The 21,614-nt window shown below is 31.3% G+C and overlaps 1 protein-coding gene across 2 annotated transcripts; it reads left to right on the forward strand.

The window, feature by feature from the left end:
* The first annotated feature begins 166 nt into the window (after positions 1–166).
* Positions 167–21,500, forward strand: LOC126770806 (UNC93-like protein MFSD11). Of its 2 annotated transcripts, none has more exons than XM_050490377.1 (8): positions 167–521; positions 7,357–7,526; positions 12,685–12,861; positions 14,500–14,665; positions 16,627–16,738; positions 17,318–17,443; positions 18,716–19,020; positions 19,275–21,500. In XM_050490377.1, the coding sequence occupies exons 1-8, from the start codon at positions 435–437 to the stop codon at positions 19,491–19,493; spliced, it is 1,362 nt and encodes a 453-aa protein (XP_050346334.1). In that variant the 5' UTR covers positions 167–434; the 3' UTR covers positions 19,494–21,500. The 2 variants fall into 2 exon arrangements, with proteins under 2 accessions (XP_050346334.1, XP_050346333.1); XM_050490376.1 differs by having other exon boundaries at positions 169–521; positions 14,500–14,671; positions 19,275–21,499.
* The last annotated feature ends 114 nt before the right edge of the window (positions 21,501–21,614 follow it).

Genomic DNA, 21,614 nt, shown 5'->3' on the forward strand with positions numbered 1-21,614 from the left:
ATCGCTATGATAACCATAGACAATTATGTCATTAATGTCAGTTGACAATTTTATCATTTTTGACATTGACATATTTATTTATTTACTTGCCACTCTTAACTTACGTCATTCAATTGCGTTATTAATTTTCTTTGTCTTTGTAATATGGTTATTATTTGTAACAACATAAGAACTAAAATTAGTTAATTAAAGAGTTGCGGTTGCAAAGAGTTTCACGACGATTACAAACAGTGGTGGGAGTTTGAATATTTGGAGAATGGTCGTAGAATTTGTTATTAACACTACAAAAGCAAACTCTTACCGATATAGTGCGATCGTTTATTAACAAGTATAGTAAAAAAATAGTACTAGATGTGCATTTGAATCAAGAGTTAGTTTTATTTTTTAAATTGTACATAAGTTTAATTTTTGCCCTTTTATTATAAGAAATAATCATGGAGCGTAAATTTTTAAATGTTATTCTGCTTGGTTTCGGATTTATGTTCGTGTTTACTGCTTTCCAAACTATGGGAAATATTGAGGTAAGTGTTCTCTTAGGAAAATGTGAAATCAATATTATTTTGTTAAAAATATTTAAAAATAAGTTACTGTAACATTTTGTATTTGTAAACAGTAAAATAATTGATGTTTTATATTATATCGGTAAAAATATGCATTCATCCACAAAAAAGAAATTTATTTATTGCGATTTCTTGTGTGATTGACTATAAGCAATAATTATACAAAATATATAATGAAAACAATTGCATTATAGCAATGAAAATGTATTACTTTCACACTCAGCCTTCACAACTAGTTGATGGAGATTGAAGCTAATGAAACATTTTAGTCATTGCTATTCTACCAGTATTGTGTTATAATATTTTTATTTCCCTTGAAATATAATTTCAAATTTAGAACTATAAAAATCCTAAAGATTTTCTAATATATATATAAAAAATATGATTTGTTTTGTTGTTCTCAAATAATATTTTTTTATTAAATTATTATTGCATTGCATTAAGTATGCCTTAATCCATAAATTATGTGTTCTCAGATATATCAAATTTTAATGTTAATAGCACTTATTATATTTTCTTTTCATTGATATTTAAATTAGGAAAATAAAAAAAAAATACATTTAAATATGATTATATTGTTATACATATAAATGTAGTAGTTGTATTGTTTTTATCCCAAAAAAAAATAAATAATCGGTAGCAAATAACAATGATGATAATACTCTTAGTTTTTAATCTACTGGCTTATATTTTAATGTTAATTTATTATTATTTAAAAAAGACAAGCAAACTCACATGGGTCATGTGATGAAAAGCGGACTCTACTGCCCATACATTGGCACTGTAAGACATTAATCATCCCTTATATTGTAAATATCAATCACAAACCTTGGGAACTTGTAGTTACTCTGGCACACTAACCCATCAAACCAGAACACAATAATACATATATCATTGTACTAGTCTTGCTGTTTGGTGGTAGTATACATGATGAGTTTGTGTTACTTACCCAGATTGGCTTCCAAAGCCCCACCACCAAGTAAATTTACCTTTATAAATATTATAAGTTTGATATAATATCATATAATAAAAGTATAGAATTTATTTTTAATGTGTAAATAATTTGTAAATAAGTTTACTTAGAAGTAGGCTTATGAGATTTTATCATTTTACTATATTAAATTATTTATAATGCTTCCATTGGCTTAGATCAGCTTAGATTGAAATATATTCGAACGCGAAGAATTATCTATAATAAGTATTATCGAGTTGAGTATATCAAACGTGAAAGTGAAACAAACGTAACTCAAAATTTATAAAAAAATATAAGTTTGCCCTATATATAGGGCTCAAGCTTGCTACTCATCAATATTTACTAAAATATATATGTATAACATATTTCAGTTTCAATATTTTTCCTCTTATAAATTAATCATAATAGGTATGGTATTGTGATAGATAAAAGGATTCCCAAGTGTACATTATACAAAAAGGTGAACATTCCATAAAGGCCACGAATTGACATTTACTCGCGAATATGCGTACGCGCGTCTGTGTGATTGAGTAATAAAATATTTACGGCTTACCACGGGATCTAGGATCTTGTTCCTTTATGCCACTGGCTTAATTGCAGATCAAACTGCCAATTATCCAATTATTAGATAGAATATTTAGCGAGCGAACGTAAGTGCGATAGGGCTTTCTACAGAAAACCCTATCGGTATTGGTTAAGCTTGTTTTATATTTCCTTCATGAGTATGTACGATTTATTAAAAGTGATTAATCCAAGATAAATCTAAAATACTACATAACGATCTGCAAAACATTAGAGACCAATACCAGCAAAGAGCTGTGTGCTAGCTACTTTTGTGTACATATATTTTAATGTTTTTTTTTTATTACTTAATGGGTAATCTCTTAATTTTCGAGATATCTTTACTTCAAATCTACTGACAATATACGGAGTATATTAAACAACCAGGTCTCTGGAATTTTTTTATTACTTATGTATGTATACATAATACATATATAAATATATGTAGATTACGTATCAAAATAAAATAAAAAAGATAAAAAAGCTCTTCATCTTATTGCTTCATACTTGAGATTTCAAATAGTTTTTATTAATTAAACAAGATTATTTAAATTAGGATCTACTGGGATAAATTATAGGACCTTTTTTTTTGGTTTATAAAAAAGAATTTTATCTTATAGTTTTGTTTGATGATACATAATTTTTTTGATAAAAATTACATGTAAAAATTTTACACCTAATATTTTCATTCTACGGAACAATAAATCATTTTCTTATTTTTTACTATAGCTATGAACTAATATTAAGTAAATACTATTGTTAAGGAACCGATTACTACAGCATTTTGAAATCACTTTGTATCGGTATCCTTAAGGAAAACTTCATTTATCATAACCGACATAAGACTCGGATGACGCTCAGATCAGATCAGACTCCGCGATAACTTGTTGATATTGATCCAAATAAAAAATAGCAAATCTTACATAACTAAGAAACTATTCCAGGAAAAGAAATAAAGCCAAAATCAATATTAAATTATGTCTTGTTTCTTCTTTGTGCAAGAAAAATATGTTCAACAATACTTTTTCAGCTAGGTGCAAATTTAGTAAGCTAGTTATGTCCCACTGCTGGGCTAAGGCCTCCTCTCCCTTTTTGAGGAGAAGGTTTGGAGCTTATTCCACCACGCTGCTCCAATGCGGGTTGGTAGAATACACATGTGGCATAATTTCAATGAAATTAGACACATGCAGGTTTCCTCACGATGTTTTCCTTCACCGTCAAGCACGAGATGAATTATAATCACAAATTAAGCACATGAAAATTCAGTGGTGCTTGCCCGGGTTTGAACCCACGATCGTCAGTTAAGATTCACGCGTTCTAACCACTAGGCCATCTGATAAATGGTATATTCGAAATCAAATAACATGTAAAATGTATTTAACTTAACATGTGAATTATTATTTAACTTTTAAAAACAGTATATGCACAATTATTTTTATTTTACACAAACATGATAAATTAGCATCTAGCATAAACCGTAGGATCATTTCGTCTCTTGCAACTTGCAATGTTTACCCACAGGACCGATTTTAATATTGATCTATACAGCGAAACCTTAACAATATTTATATTTACATTTATGAATTGATGATAATAGTAATTTAGAGCCGAGATGGCCCAGTGATTAGATCGCGTTGTAAAACAAATACGGTATTTGTTTTTATAATTCGCGTGCTCGGCGGTGAAAGAAATCATTGTGAGGAAACCGACATGCCTGTAATTTTACTGAAATTCTGCCACATGTACTTCCACCTACCTCTGGAGCAGCGTGGTGGAATAAGCCACAAACCTTCTATTCAAAAGGGAGAGGAGGCCCTCAGCCCAGCACTGAGGCAATTACAGGTTTAATAGTAATTATTAAATAATAAAAATAAAATAAATTAATAAAAATTATGCGAGTATATAGATGTGTTTTCTAGTTTCGTTGCAAATAATAAACTATTTTGTTTGTTTCTAAACTAAAATAATAAAGCGCTCTTCAACAGTCTCGTGATTTATGTCCAGGAAATTCATATCGTTCGGTAACCCCGATTGCGTAACTTATTTATCTACATATATAAAGTATATATCAATTAAAATCTATTTATATTATTCTGTAGTTTACGCTTAAAGCATTATTTACTGTTTTTTTAATTTAATATAGTATTCTAACAAAGTACGAAAGATTGAGTTATTTTCGAAGAGTTTAGGCAAACGCATAATATTTGTTATAGAGATATATAGCTCGTATGTTTTTGTTCAACTTTATTAGTTGACCCTATAAGATATCCTGTTTACGGCCTGTCAATCGGAATTATTTTTTACTTAATGTAGGTCGAGAAAGCATAATTTATTACTGCAATAATATCTTCCCCGGTCGTACTAACAAGTTATTGACGTGATCATGTTTTTTTTTTTAAATTATGTAATTCGAATTGAGAATTTAAGATCATTGTCCGAAATCGCGATGGTCGCTTGTGTAACACTTTTTTACTGGCGTAACTGTTATGTCTTATTTTTTTTTTCAATTACTAAGTATAGTTTATACTAGTCAGCGATGAGTGTTATGTATACCAGATATTTTGAATGTACACAAAGAAATAAAATGTTTTGGTAGAATATAATAAAATAAAATTCATTATGACTGCAATCCATTATATTAAAAAGGTTGGTTTCTAAATAAACAGAAAAGTTTCAATCTATTTGATAAAATTATACCCTTAAATAATTAATTATTAATAAGAGTAGAATATTTCAAGCATAATTAATTGCACTCAACTTTAAAAGTTGTTTTAATTTGTTTGCAACTCGAGGCGATAGTTTTCTAATTCGGTAGGTAACTTATTTTAAGGTTTATAACGAATCTTTATATTATTTTTAGTAGGTACTTCTTGTGGTACTATGTATTCATATTAATGCTATTGTGTAACGTTCATTTAACGTAATTAATTTCAAAATATTGCCATTATCCACAACTGATGATATTATCTTTGCTCGTCTATAGTCGATCAACTCAAGGATCACACAATTTAGGTCAGGCCGATTTATTGGTGTGATACGAAATTTCAAGGGTATATTTTCAATAACATGTCATGTAATGTTGACATTATTATCAGTCAAATATGATATTCTTCGATAATATATAAATTTGCTAATGCTTTTGACTTGTGACATTGGGGTGTTTAAAATTGATAAAATTGATCCATTGCAATTTTATGCTTCCGACGTCTCATTTTCATCTAAGATGTACTCAATTTAAATTTGCATTTAATTCTTCTAATTTTGTAGAAATGTTTTTTTTTTTAATAATAACTCGCTTTTTTAATGGGACTTTAAGTCTCAATATATTAATATATTTTATTTGTTTTCTTCAATTAAATATTTTAAAACATTATGAAAAAACTTTATATTGAGTCCTGATTCCTGTTTGTAACTTAATATGCGTAATAAGTTCGAGAAAATCAATTATGTAGAAATAATTACATCTATTTAAGAATAAACGATTTTACCTAACGATTTGTTGTAATATAGAGGTTTTGGTATTTTAAAGGCGTATTAATATTTATAACATACCTATTACATATTATTAATTGGTCATTTAATGGTTTTTTCTTAAATATTTAGCTCTAATGTTAGTGCATAACATTCTCTTACGACGCGAACTTTGTATATGTGTGAGTAAACGTTATGCGTCAAATAGATGTAACAACATTTTCATTTGATGATTTATGTAATATGAGTACCGTAACAGCCTGTGAATGTCCCACTGCTGGGCTAAAGGCCACCTCTCCTCTTTTTGAGGAGAAAGTAATATGAGTATTAGTGTAATAATATTTAAATATTTTGCTTGACAATAGAAACCACTTAAAAAGATACGATGACAATAACTACCATATATAATATGCTTATTAAAACCAATAAAGTAGCGACGTTGCAAATAGTGCACGTGTTTGATGAAAATCTGCCAAATCCACCAATCCGTATTGGAGCAGCGTGGTAGAATAAGTTCCTAACCATTTCGTCAAAATAAGAAAAGGCCTTAGACAAGTTACACACAGACAGTTAGACAAAGAGTTTACATGTTTAAGCTCGTTTGAAATCCACTTTAATATAAAGAAAAATTGTTATGCAGACCTCTGAAATGGTGTATTTATAACTTGAACGTCAATTTCGGAATTGACAATACACTGAATACGCTAAGTTGACTTTTCGAAATAAAATATATGTCGTTAGTCGTTACATAAATTTTATCGCAACTACACAAGCGGTATAACCTCGCCTTGTCTTAAATCAATATATTGCGATATTAATGCCTGTTTATTACTGTTTTTGGCTTATCCAACTCCGATATGGGTATATCCTTAAGGTGTTGCATCATTGTTTCGAAATGGATGGCACTTATGAACTGTAACTATGTTGCAACTTTATCGATTTTGTATTTCAAATTTGTGTAGGTTTAAATATAAATAATGGCCTTGCTTACTTGAGTACCTTGTTCTGGATTCAAACAAGTAACCCAACACTGATACCTAATGCCAATTACGTCCGTAATCTTGGCATAATTATTAATCAGACTACATGAAATTGTCACCGCTGCTACTATCATCATTTTTGATTTGTGAAAATTATATTCTTCGTACAATTCGTACCGAACGAATATTTGTCTGTCTTCAGGATTTTTTTTTTTTCTTAAGTTGTCATCAAGGCAAAACTTAGTTTATCTTATTTAATGTTGTTTTAATATACGATAACGAATTCTTTTGAACGAAGACCTCTCGACATCGCAATATTTTAGGGTCAAATAATATATTAGTTAAGCAAGTTTAATATGTAAATAACAGCTCGTAAATGATTGAATGCCGGGCAACGTTCTTCTCTCCTCTTAATGAGAGAGCTTAGACCTTATTTCACTACATGTATACGACTTGAAGAATTATATGTGACACATGCTGATTGCTGTACGATTTTTGTGTTCAGCGCCAAATTGGAGATGAATTTAAAACACAAACTAAGTACATGAAAACTCAGTGAGGCTTGTTCTTATTTGCTCTTCATATTAAATATTTTTGTTTTTCAGTTAATCCACGTTTTCAACATACTGGATCAACTCGGCTCTCTGTTCTCGGATTACTTTGTATCAGGAATCAATGACTACACTACTACGACCTTTTTAACGCTGTATAAATTATAAATCTTAGTAAATAATTTTGTATAAGTATAATTGTAATATTATGTTGTATGTAATAGTTCCGAAATATCATTAATTTATCTGTTTGTTCCCAGAAAACCATATTGGACAGTATAACACAGGATGACCCAGGCTTCACCGGCGATGGGTACACCTCGCTCGCCATTATCTACGCAACGCTGGCTATTTGCAACTGGATGGCTCCATCTATCATAAGCATCACGGGGCCGAGAGGCGCCATGCTTATCGGAGCACTAACCTATTTGTACGTATTCTTGTCCATTTTATCTTAGAATTAAATGCAATGAAGAACAATGTACAATTTATTATAAAAGATAATTTTAATTTATAAGTGGTACTTGACTTCGCAAATATTACAAATACGTCATCAATGTATAGACTGAACCCATAAACAACTTAAAATATCTCCTTACTGCGAGCGAAATAATTATTATAGACGGACGACGCAAATGTTTGCCATAAGTCACTCGAACGAGTCATCAAAATATGTGTAATTAAAAACGCGTGACTTGATGACAACACGTATTTAGTATTTGGCATAATTATGCAAATAATATAATAATAAAAAAAATTATACAAAAAAGAACATTAAATATTTTCTAAACTCGAACGATTGGTCTATTAGTTGTTATTGATAGATCTTACTTTGTAACTATTTAATTGGCACAAGTTCTTATTTGACTTTTTTGGTGTTCTTTAATTTATTACAAATAATTATTATTTACTCTATAACAAGTTTGGCAGGTACCAAATTGTATGCCTACTAACATTAACTTGAAAAGTTGAACATAATGTTTTTGAACTCGATTGGCATTTTTCTGGTTGTGTTGTGAGAATCGGCCAGTTGACCTTCGTAATCTAGTCTTAGAACCATAGCGGAACATTGACCAAAACTTCATTCATATACGTGCCAATGTCATACATTGTGATAAATTAATTATAAAGTAAACAACGCAAAAATCGTTTGCGGATAAGACTGTTTTTATTTCAACTGTATATTAACTGTCTTTCTTTAATCAAATGAAAACTATCTGTTTCGATTTTGCTATTACAGAATAGCATTAACGTGGGTATGTCTTAATTATTTACCTTATAAATAGATCCTTATGTTACAGTAAGACAATTAAGGGTTGTTACTTTAGTTTGTTTATTTGTATGTTATTAATTGCGTGATATAAATTTATTCAAGTAGTCGAGTACCTACGCTCTAATAACGGCTACATTGTGTAATATTCTAACTTCTATAGCAGGCGTAGGTTTACTGATCTACTTGGACTATCTTGGATTATAAACGCTATGAAGTTTTTCCTTTATCGCAATACGGTTGTACTTCATCAAAGAGTAATTAAATTGCATTTTTCTTATCATTTACCTTATATGTTTATTCGACATTTTCAAAGTCACCACAGAGATTATTAAAAATTTCACACGATACCTTCATTTTTTAATTATTTATCGTTACCTTGTCTTTTTTATGTATCGTGTTTTTAAAAAATATTAGATGTTTATTGTCTACTAATAAACATCTAATATTTTTTTTTTAATTTAAATTTGAATTTTGGAAAGTGTATTGTTATACTTAGATCCATAACACCACATGCAATCGGTAGTTTCGTTGAATTTATCATATAATCATTTTAACTACCTAACTATTTACTGAAGTATCCACACTAAATTCAAGTGAATAAGATTCAAATTTGTTTAAATAATCGAGAACCATTTTGTATGCATGTGTGTGTTCGTTAGAGCCATTCGTTATGGTGCCGCGTAGCTTGCAGTAATTTCTCCTGACAACGTAACTTAAAATTCGTTATAATTTCTTATCTTAATATTATGTAATCATAGAAGAGTGCAAAATGCTAATGAAAAAAAAAATGTCTAATGTGAGCTTTTGTGTCAATCACCTTTCGATGTTTGAATGTAAACCTTAATGAAATGTTATTTACAGAAACTGCCTGGTTTAAAGGCACATTGCTTTATGTACGGCCGTTAATGCTGTGTCTTCTTCTTTCGAATGTCTAATCTATAATATCAGTGTTTCACTAATTAGTCGTCTCAGTCTTTTATAAAGCTCATAGGTAAAACCGTAAGAGTATATACATATCTATGCACAACGTGTAGAATGTTTAAAATACCCATTTTTTTAATATAATCTATGCGAGTTTATGGTAGAAAAAAAAAACAAATCCAACAGATTGATAAGTCAGCACACATCACGGGCGATACGGGATCCGTTATTCTGACATCGCTGCTTGCATTTTAAACATATTGAATGTCGTTTTTTTTTTAACGACTAATGTTTAACGACCTTTGCTACTTTCCGATGTGTTTTGTCTACTTTTTTCCTGCTGTACACTTTATTTTAATCTCGATATATATTCATTAAGCATGTTATTAATGAGAGCAACGCTATATCTTGGTATTTAATCTATTTTCTCATTTAAAGGCTTTTAAGATGAATAGTTTTTAATGACGTAACACTGATAATAAATATTAACAATATTATATTATTTCAAAAAGGATATACTTAGTAAATACTTGCATTGTATTAAATAATTAAATAAAGAAAATATTGTCTGTAAATATATATTCAATTGATAGCTTGATATTGTGTATCGTGTAATATTAGTCCATATCAAATAGTGGAGATACTTAAGGTACCGATTAATAAAAACCTTAAAATAAAACACCACGTCTGTTATATATGATATAATTGCACATCAACAAAAAGCTAACAAATAATAATATCTTGAGACATTATTCAAACACGGCCATCTGATCCCAAACTAAGCAGAGCTTGTACTATGGAAACCAGACAACTGATATATTACATATAATACTTTTCTTTTGTAAATACATACTTTATAGATAATTACACCCAGACTCAGGATAAGCAGACATGTTCATGCACACAAATATCTGTGCTGGGTGGGAATCGAACCCACAACCTTTGGCGTGAAAGGCAAGTAAAAAAAGTTAAAGTAAGTTCCTACCAACCACGCCAACCGGCCCTTCAAACTGAAGAATTGTAGAGGCTCGTTTGAATTTTTTTTTGCTGATCTTACAAATTTAGAAAGAATTGTTATCCATTATTTGCGGCAATAGGTCAAAGCAATAAATGGAATGTATGGAAATTGTAGTTATTCGATCTAGTTAGTACCTTCACTAGAATCCAGCCAAGGCCGGTGAGTTGACCCGCCCATTTTGTTATTCGTCTACGTCACGATGAACGCCTTTACTGTACATACGATCTGTACGAGTGTGTGACCTTGTTTATAAAATTACTTGTACGGAAACAGTTTTCAGGCAAAAACATTGAACCCGGCAAGTGTGGTATGCAAGATAATGAGTTTCGATCGATTCTGATTTCTTCAAATATTAAGTATGTTTTCGATTTATTATTCGCAATAGTTTATTGTTATATGCCAAACTTTCAAAATTCGCCAAAGTTGGCAGAAGAGTAGGAAGTATTTTGTCAACAACTAATAATTAAATTCATATGTAACGTACTACGTACCCACCTTTTATTTTTAACTTTTTTTTATAAAGGATTTAAATTTAAATTATAACTCATTATTTGCTTACTATAAGTAAAAGCTATTATTTTATTCATATGCTATATTGAACTATACATCTTTAATAGGTACGTACAAATATATATATACAAACCTGTGTACCTATAGGCATCTGTATAACAACTTCTGTTTTCTTTGTAGATAAAAAATTGTCTATGAAATCTAAGTTGCAAATTTAAAAGATCAAAAAAAAAACAAAACTGTAAAGGAATGCTTGCGAGCGAGAGATTTAATTAACATAAGCAAGCTTAAAGACTTCTAGCACACTATTAGGATGAAAGAATTGCTTAAACCAATTCAACCAGATTATATTTCCAAATCGGTTTTAGTTTTATTATCAAATATACATTATAATTATTTTACATAAAATAGATAAATTACATTTTTAACTTTCGCCTTACAAGAGTGGACCAAAAAAATAAGCCAGTCTGAAGATTTCTTTCTGACAATATTGCCTGTTCAATTAATATCGTAAATGTAGTTCAGATTCATGTGAAAAAAAACGATAATCAATACATCATCAATACATGAATTTTTATAATATTACAGTAACAGCCTGTTAATGTCCCACTGCTGGGCTAAGGCCTCCTCTCCCTTTTGAGGAGAGGGTTTGGAGCTTATTCCACCACGCTGCTCCAATGCGGGTTGGTAGAATACAAATGTGGCAGAATTTCAATGAAATTAGACACATGCAGGTTTCCTCACGATGTTTTCCTTCACCGTCAATCACGAGATGAATTATAAACACGAATTAAGCACATGAAAATTCAGTGGTGCTTGCCCGGGCTTGAACCCACGATCATCGGTTAAGATTCACGCGTTCTAACCACTAGGCCTAGGCCTAGGCCTTTCTAATATTAGTATCAACGTAATTAGATAATTGTTCTGTTGGATGAGCAATGGATTTAAATAATGTTTATTTCAATAATTTTGTTATCTGCTTAACTCGAATGAAATAAATCGTTCCTATTGCGTAACATTTGCTATCATAACTAAAAGTTAAAACGGCGCACAATGCGGATTGTATGGATTTGTAATATAACAAGCTATTTTTTTTTAATAGATAAGGTCGTGATTAAATTATATTTATTTCAATTATTATTTTCATTTAATTATCTATTTACGATTGTAGGAAACATTAATGAAAATTGCGTTTAACCTTGTATGGAATTATAAAAATTGCATGTAACATTTTTTATGATTTATTATTTCAGTTGCGAAATATTTCCTTGTATTTCTCTAATGTATTCCTGGCTCTAAATAATATATATTTAATCATAAATATAATCACAGTAAAATGTAATAATGATAAACCTCTAATAAACCTCTTTATGGAGATTGTCGAACAAATTGGCTAATTGATAGTAAGCGAGTAAACAGTTCGAACACTGAGCATACACTTAGTTAATTAAAATACTATATACCAACCATATTTAACGTCGCGTGATTTGTCTACGATGTACATTGTTTTACCATATTCTATATACATTAGCATGTGCATATAGCATGTATTAGCTCGTCTGGGTAGGTACCACCCACTCATCAGATATTCTACCGCAAAACAGCAATACTTGATATTGTTGTGTTCCGGTTTGAAGGGTGAGTGAGCCAGTGTAATTACAGGCACAAGGGACATAAAATCTTAGTTCCCAAGGTTGGTGGCGCATTGGCTATAAGCGATGGTTGACATTTCTTACAATGCCAATGTCTAAGGGCGTTTGGTGACCACTTACCATCAGGTGGCCCATATGCTCGTCCACCTTCGTATTCTATAAAAAAAAAAAAAAAAAAAGTAGTCACTTGTATTAATTTACGTTTTAATTTCAGATTCTTCATAGTAACATTCCTGTTCCCGCGCACATGGCTTCTGTACGTGGCGAGCGTGCTGATAGGCGCTGGAGCGGCGGCGATATGGACGGGACAAGGGAACTACCTAACGCTCAACAGTGATTCTGAGACTATATCTAGAAATTCTGGAATCTTCTGGGCGATGTTACAATGCAGGTAAAATGTCCTTACATACATTTACATTTAACATGTCCTATGTAAATCATTCTAAATATATGAAAGATATATAAGTAAGTGAACATTGAAAATTGTATTTTTTTTTTTAGTACTTAATATAAAATTAAACTTAGATCATCATAATATACGGCTACAGTCCCCGATATGCAAATAAAAAAAATCGACGAATTTCTTATAAACAAAAAATAGACTATACAATAAATAGTTACGCTATCTTTTCTTACCTTTGTCGTGGATATTTTCATATATTCTTAAATAATAATAATAATAATAATAATATCCTGGGACATTTTTCACACACGGACATCTGATCCCAAATTAAGCTTGTACAAAGCTTGTACTATGGAAACCAGACAACTGATATACTACATATATTACTTTTCTTTTGTAAATACATACTTATATAGATAATTACACCCAGACTCAGGACAAACAGACATGTTCATGCACACAAATGTCTGTCCCGGGTGGGAATCGAACCCACAACCTTCGGCGTGAAAGGCAAGTATCTACCAACCGCGCCAACCGGCTCGTCAATATTATGCGCATTTCGTAAATAGGGAATTTCCACAAGTATAAGACAAAGAGATTCTTAGCAAATATATTATATATTATAATAAGTTATTGCAATTTATTAACAACTTACTCATGTGCAATTGTTGTAATTTATAGAAATATTGCTAGTATTAACGTCATGGCAGTATACTAATACTTAATAGGATGTTCAAACGCTGTTTCAACTTAGATGATATCTTGAATATACAATTGATATGTGCATATCTGTAACCTTATCATATGTACTTGGTGGTAATGCTTTGGGTAAGCCCGTCTGGGTAGGTACCACCCACTCATCAGATATTCTACCGCAAAACACTCACTCACTGTACTTGGTATTGTTGCGTTGGTTGGTTTGGTTTGAAGGATGAGTGAGCCAGTGCAACTACAGGCACAAGGGACATAAAATCTTCGTTCCCATCGTTGGCAGCGCATTAGCGATGTGAAGAATGGTTAATTTTTCTTACATCACCAATATCTATGGGCGGTGGTGACCACTTAACTCAGGTGGCCTGACCTATAACATTAAAATAAAAATACATTTGAAATATTATTTAGAATATTAGATTCGCCTTCAAAGTTATCTATACTAAGGCTAATAACGGAGTTATTTAAATTATTCTTCGTCGTGTCTTTTTATCGGAAAGCAATTAAAAGTTTAATAAATCTCAGCTACCTGAAGAAATGGTTTACAAAATGAATAATACATATTTCCCCGGTAAATGTTTAAGACCATATTAATCATTGACGAGCCGGTTGGCGTGGTTGGTAGATACTTGCCTTTCACGCCGAAGGTTGTGGGTTCGATTCCCACCCAGGACAGACATTTGTGTGCATGAACATGTCTGTTTGTCCTGAGTCTGGGTGTAATTATCTATATAAGTATGTATTTACAAAAGAAAAGTATATGTAGTATATCAGTGGTTTGGTTTCCATAACACAAGCTTTATACAAGCTTAATTTGGGATCAGATGGCCGTGTGTGAAAAATGTCTCAGGATATTATATATATTAATTACAAAATGTTTATAATAAATCCATATATGTATATATATGATTGCAGCTTATTCTTCGGCAACCTGTTCGTCTTTATAAAGTTCCAAGGCAAGACACACATAGACCTCGAGACTCGTAATGTGGTGTTCGGCGCGCTGACCGCGGTGTGCGCCGTGGGCATCGTCTTCATACTGCTGTTGAGGCCGACCAGACGAGCACCGACCATTGATGATGTAAAGGTCGCTTATTTATATTACTGTTTTGACATTTCACGTTGTTAGTATTACTATATAAAAGCTTTGCGGTGTTGCCATCTTTCCATTTGAAATGATTCCTTTTTTTTAGTATGATTATGAAATATAAGTACCTATATTTATTACTACTGATTGTTTTTTTTATAGAATAGGAATGCGGACGCGCATATGGCACACCTGATGATAAGTGGTCACCAACGCCCTTAGACATTGGCATTGTAAGAAATGTCTACCATCACTTACATAGCCAATGCGCTACCAATCTTGGGAATTAAGATTTTATGTCCCTTGTGCCTGTAATTACACTGGCTCACTCATCCTTTAAACCGGAACACAACAATATCAAGTACTGCTGTTTTGCGGTGGAATATCTGATGAGTGGGTGGTACCTACCCAGACGAGTTTGCACAAAGCCCTACCACCAGTACACAAAGCCCTACCAACAAAGTTGGGTCGATAATTTATTTCAACACGTTGCAATCTTTCTGTTATCTTTTCAAAATTTACCAAAGTTTTCTAGAACACATTCGAATCACTGGTCAATTTCAGCTCCAACCATTAATGATTTAAAGAGATATGAATGAACGCCTTGTTAGTAACTTAGAAAATTATTTTCTTATGTGACGTGATAATAACAGCGAAGCGTCGAAACGCAATTGAATTACACAGTTCGTAAAATTTACTTAATTAATCGTGATGTCTGATAATTCGCCTCATTCCATTTCTAAAATTAATTATGTTATAAAAATGTATGGAGTCTCCATTGTAATATTTTCGATTAGATTTTTTTTTTAATATTTTTTTTTGCATAACAAGAATATAAAATTGACCTTATATTGTCACATTAATATTAGGAATAAATGTAATTCACGATCGGATCTCGTTTTCTGCGGAGCAGATAAACCTGACCCTGACACGGATACATAACGTTGTTTTATCGATTATTTATCACATATATATGTTTTCGAAAAGATCAAGGAATGCAAAGGAGAAATCCTTTTATATCATATTTTTAAAATAACCACATAATTTTGTTTTGCTGATATAGTTCGTACAAGTTGAGTAAGTAACAGCCTGTTAATATTCTACAGCTGGGCTAAGACCTCCTCTCTTATATTGAGGAGAAGGTTTAAAGTTTATACCACCACACTGCTCCAATGCGGATTGGTAGAATACACATGTGTCAGAATTTTTAGTGAAATTAGACTCATGCAGGTTTCCCCACAATGTTTTCCTTCATCGTCAACGAGATGAATTATAAACACAAATTAAGCACATGAAAATTCAGTGGTGCTTGCCCGGTTTTGAACCCACGATCGTCGGTTAAGATTCATATGTTCTATCCACTACGCCATCTCGGGTTTTTAAGTTAAGACTCCAAAATTTCAAGCCAAGGGTCAAACTATAAAAAACAAACTACACTCATAATAAACATATCTGCGATGCTCATTATAAAGGCTTTTTACGGTTCGGTCAAGGGAATCTGGATGCTTATGTATTTACTGGAAACATTTGCGGTTCGGGCGATCGTAAATTTGACTTTACAGAGCAACAGTTCTTGACATACTGCGTAATGGAAGAAATTGCTTTATGATTAAATAAATAATAAGTGTTTAAAAATCCAGTTCTTTTCGTGTCGATCTAAGTTATCTACTAGAGCATACTTACTCTTAAAAATCGACATATTGACGTCAATTGAAAATTTAACGCTCACGTGCAATCATAATGATATTTTAATTTCTAAAACTCGAAAACTTGCGATTTGTGTATTTTTACTTACATATATCATAATTTAGTTACTTTAAAATCTCCCAATAAATGTCTAAAATGTAAATAAGCCAAAACTTTTGGTATTTGCTTGAGATCCATCATCCGTATCCAGTATCCGTAAGAGTAGACTTTGAATTCTTTATCTATTATCAGATATTTTTGTTATCTAGAGCGAGATGGCTGTATCAGATTCCGAAGGTCCAATGGAGGCGTTCCGAGGAGCGCTCAGGCTGTTCTGCACCAGCGACATGATACTGCTGAGTGCTGCTTTTGTTTATACAGGTTATTATTTTAACATTATGTATATTTACTTATATTAGTTGTCCTGGAGTCACAGTTATTTTAATTTGATACTTATTTAGAGAGGTAGGATCAAAGTTAAGAGGGGTCTCATGGTTTCATTCGGACCGTGATATAAGTTCCAGGGCATTATATTACTAGATATCCTAACATATTAGGTTTAATAACATAGCAATATTTAGCAAGAATTCTATACCCAAGGTAATGTAAAGGACATTACCCGTTATCCTGATGAGATCAAGGATTAATTTACACATATTGCTTGTACTGCTTGCCTTCCATATTTAAAAACCTTTATCAAAAATTGTTTTAAAAAAAAACATATGAAAAAAACTGTTTTTAAATATGCAAGACAATAGTTTTTTAAGTAATAAAATTTGACACTATTGTAAACAGCTCATTAAATTGAAATAATGATTATGATTAATTTGGAAAAGGATTGATTTTAATCATCAAAAAAAAAATTAAAATAGAATCAAAAGACTATGAAATAATAATTCGGTTTATAAAAAATAGTTTTTTCTACAAAAACACTAATGTAGATGTGTTAAATATTTACAGGTGTAGAATTATCATTCTTCAGTGGAGTGTACAGTCCCAGTATTGGATTCACTCTTGCAATGGGCGAAAATGCGAAACAACTTGTAGGCCTCTCTGGAGTGTTCATCGGTATGGGAGAAGTTCTTGGTAAGTACATCGATCAGACATATACTATAAGTAAAAAAACTGCAAAACGTAGATATTTTTTTAGGTAAATGTATGGAGCAAATCGTGGTGCGTTTGTTTGTATAGTATATAGTTTTTTTTAATGTAAACTCAGGACTCTTATCACACTTGATGAAAGTGATGATACAGTCTAAAATAGAAGTTTCCTCTTGATTTGAAGGTTAACTTGAAGTGTCATTAGTCGGTGGGGAAGACGGAGGTCGAGAGTAATACAGATATAACAGACTTTTCCTGCTTATGTATGTATCATTTTTTCATTTTTCTTTCATCATCATTGTATTCATTTTTCATGCTGATCGATTGGACGGTATAAAAGTTGATATGCTGCAGCACCATCTACGTGCCAGTTACAACGAAGTAGGGTATAAAAAACTTCTTCATGAAAAATTCGTATACGTGGCGAATTTCCTGATAATTGGTCTATAAATCCCAAACAGACATCAAATATTTTTGTATTTATATAAATTGCTTTTTTGTGATTTTGTCTCAAAATATAAATGAATAAACATTTGAATTTAGCCTTTCGCTAGTTTCGCCTTTTTTGTCGTTCGAAAGCTTTACACATCATATAATAATATTCCCAATGCTATTATATAAATATAAAGATAGAAATAGTCATATTTCTTTTATTGAATTGTATGTTCGCCCGCGCATTGACGTTATCATTTTTTTCATCTTTACACTTTCGGTTAGAATAAAATTCAGTCAGTTTGACAAAAATAAGATTTAGAAATAGTTTCGACAATTGTTGAATACATTTTGTTCAAACCCGCATTGCTATTTTCCTTTATCGCACACATTGCGTGACCTCCTAGCGTCATTTTTTAACACTAGTCGAGTGTTGTCATTGTAATAATGTTATTTCGATGTCATTATTTACGTCAAGAAGATATTCGTCCTTAGTTCGTGTTATGTATCGGAGAGGTACTTAAATGTTATCTATTTAGTAGAAAACGCATTGTTATCTAAAGTAGATACTATTTTATATAATCTTTGTTTACCTGGTAAATGCTTGTCGATACAAAAGTCTATTTGATTAGATTTTTATATTATTTATGTACTTCGAATGATTGTTTATTTTTTAAAGTAAAGTAAAGGATACGTGATAAAATACTTGTTGCATTTTTTTTTTTATTTTAAATTTTTATAATGTTAGATTTTTCAGGAAAGACGCTAATATTAAATATTTGTATATTTTTTAACAAAAACGCTTATAAATTCTTTTAATTCTAGGTGGAGCTCTTTTCGGTATCCTCGGTAACAAAACAACGAGATGGGGTCGGGATCCTGTGGTCATTATGGGCTACCTCATCCATATGACCAGCTTCTTCCTGATCTTCATCAATCTGCCGAACGCAGCGCCCTTCGGCGACACCATGGACACCTCATACATCACACCCTCCCCCTACTTGGCCATGTTCTGCAGCTTCCTCCTAGGATTTGGGGACGCCTGCTACAATACTCAGATTTACTCGATGCTGGGCGGAAAGTACGCGGATAATAGCACATCCGCCTTCGCTCTGTTCAAGTTCACTCAGGTCAGTATTTAATTTTTCTAGATTCTGCTTTCATTCTACAAAAGAAAAACTTAAAGTCAAAGTCAAAAATCTTTATTCAGTATAGAAGCATTATATATATACATATAACGTAGCAACAAATCAGCGAGATGTCGGAAATCACGTTTATATAAATATAATAATAATAAATTTATTTATTATTAATATAAATATATAAAACATAACTATGTAGTACAGTTTAACTGAACTAATGATTCCAATCGATCCGTGATCAGTCGCTCGCCGCCGCGTCGTGCTTCTTCTACTCGTCGCGCGCGCCGCTGTCGGTGCAGCTGGGCGTGCTGGCCGTGCTGGCGTCGGCGGGCACGGCCGCCTTCTGCCGCGTGGAGTGGCGCGGCCGCGTCCGCGCGCGCGCCGCCGCGCTCGAGCCCGCCGACGACAAGCTGGCGCCCGCCGCGCACTCGCTCGCCGACAACACGCTGCACTACGACTGAGCGCCCGCCGACCGCCGACCGCCGACCGCCGACCGCCGACCGCCGACCGCCGACGTGTGATTTCGATTATGTAGCGATTTACGGCTCCACTTATTGTAGCCGCGTTTACATTCCATATTCTTAAAACGTTATTTTTTTTTATAGAAGCTTAATTTTTCGCTGCACTATGAATTAGTTATTAATCACTTCAGAGTTTACGTTACCGCGCTGCGTACGTCAGATTTCATATAATTATATTCCACAAGTGGACTCATCATTCGGAGTAGTCCTGACAGACCTCGAAAACTAATACATCACTACCCATTTCTGAACTAAGCCGAATCTTATGATCAATTTGCATTTTTCTCTCGGTTTTCATTTTAGTATTTGAATAATATGGTTTTTTCCATGTTGCGGAAAAACAAATTATGATTTTCGTTAATCGTAGTAGAATTTCAATTTCCAATTTAATAAGTGTAATAAATTAAATAAACTATTTGAAAATAACTACACGAACATAATGACAAAAACACATACTATAACTTTATTTGAACATTAGCTAATTGTTATTTTATTTATTTCTTATAATTAAGAAATAAAACTTTTAAGGTATTATAATCTTGAATATTAACATTACAGTATATATTACATTAGAGCTATTTTTAGTAATTATTCTTTTATAACTAGGATGAGAGATGACTGGCCTAAGAGTGAATCAGTTAAAAATTAACAACTTCTAGTAAATACTACAAAATGTAAATACATTTAAAAAATAATCTAAATGACTTATATTATTTTAATTTAACTACTCACATATATCATGAATTTTTATTTTAAAAAATAATAATTGAGACTATAAAAGTGATTTCATGAGTTGCCTAATTTTGATTAAATTCTCATAATTTTACGACATAATATTTGATATTTTGTTAAAACAATTTCATTTAAATTAAAGAAAAAACATTCTACTCATACGGCTTTTGTTCTTTAATTTTTTTTTAATAATATCGTCTAAGATCTCAGACACTACTAATACATTTTAAATACCGTCATTAAAAGAGTGTACAATTACAATGTCATCTTTCCAAACAAATTGTATATATAAGTATCGATGCAATTTCATAAATATGGTAAAGTAGAAGCCTCAGATGTTAATGGAAAGGTTTATCATAGTTAAACATTCGAATTTGTTAGTATTATTGATGATTGACTGAATACAGGTGCAGGCCACAATGTTGATGATACTGAAATGATATTCATTGGTTTAATATATATTTATAATTGGAATAAGCTATTCAATTATATAGTGATTATTACACAATTATTGGTATAAAGTACCATATATAACATATACAAAAGTAAATGTTAAAATTAAAAATGTTTTCAAAAATTAAAATTCTTTGCTAATACAGATATTATAATGGCTTATTTAAAAAATGTCTATTAAAAGTAATTCAACTAACATAGGAATAAATTAGTTATATTAATTTCTTAAAACTAAATACAGCTATTTTTAACTTGAATAAAATATATATTTTTAAATTGTATAGAAATAATAATCGGAAACATTCCAGCCAACAAATAAAATAAATATTTTGTATAAATTAATTTGTAAATATTTCATTATATAGGAATTTGTTATGTTATAAAATGTATTGTTATGTTTATTATATTTTGCAGTGAATCGTCGAAAAAAGGTTTTAGCAATATTGTCTAGTCATCTATTCTGTTTTTTTACTGAACTGTTAAAAGCATTTTTAAACATTCAAACATTGTAAACATCTCTGGTTGTAAATTGTTTTTCATAAAATAATGTAATTATTAAAATATATATATATTTTATTAATAAAGGTTTTATTTTTAAATTTAGTTTATTTAACTGCATCTCTTATCAGCATAATTTTTTAGGAAAATATTGGTTGTGTACCCAGTTTCAAAAACTTTTTTGGGAAATACTCAACATGCTATAGGAACACTTCTTTCTCATTGTTATGGAGTAGATGCATCAAAATCAGTTGATATTTGTATACAGAGTGCATTTAGGTAAAATGAAAGAATAAGATCAACATTTCATAAATTGTATTACATTTGGCTATAATGTTTGATTGAAACTTATTGTTTAATATTCTATTTCATATGTAT

The sequence above is a fragment of the Nymphalis io genome, chromosome 9 (assembly GCF_905147045.1).
Source record: "Nymphalis io chromosome 9, ilAglIoxx1.1, whole genome shotgun sequence".
Taxonomy (NCBI): Eukaryota; Metazoa; Arthropoda; class Insecta; order Lepidoptera; family Nymphalidae; genus Nymphalis; species Nymphalis io.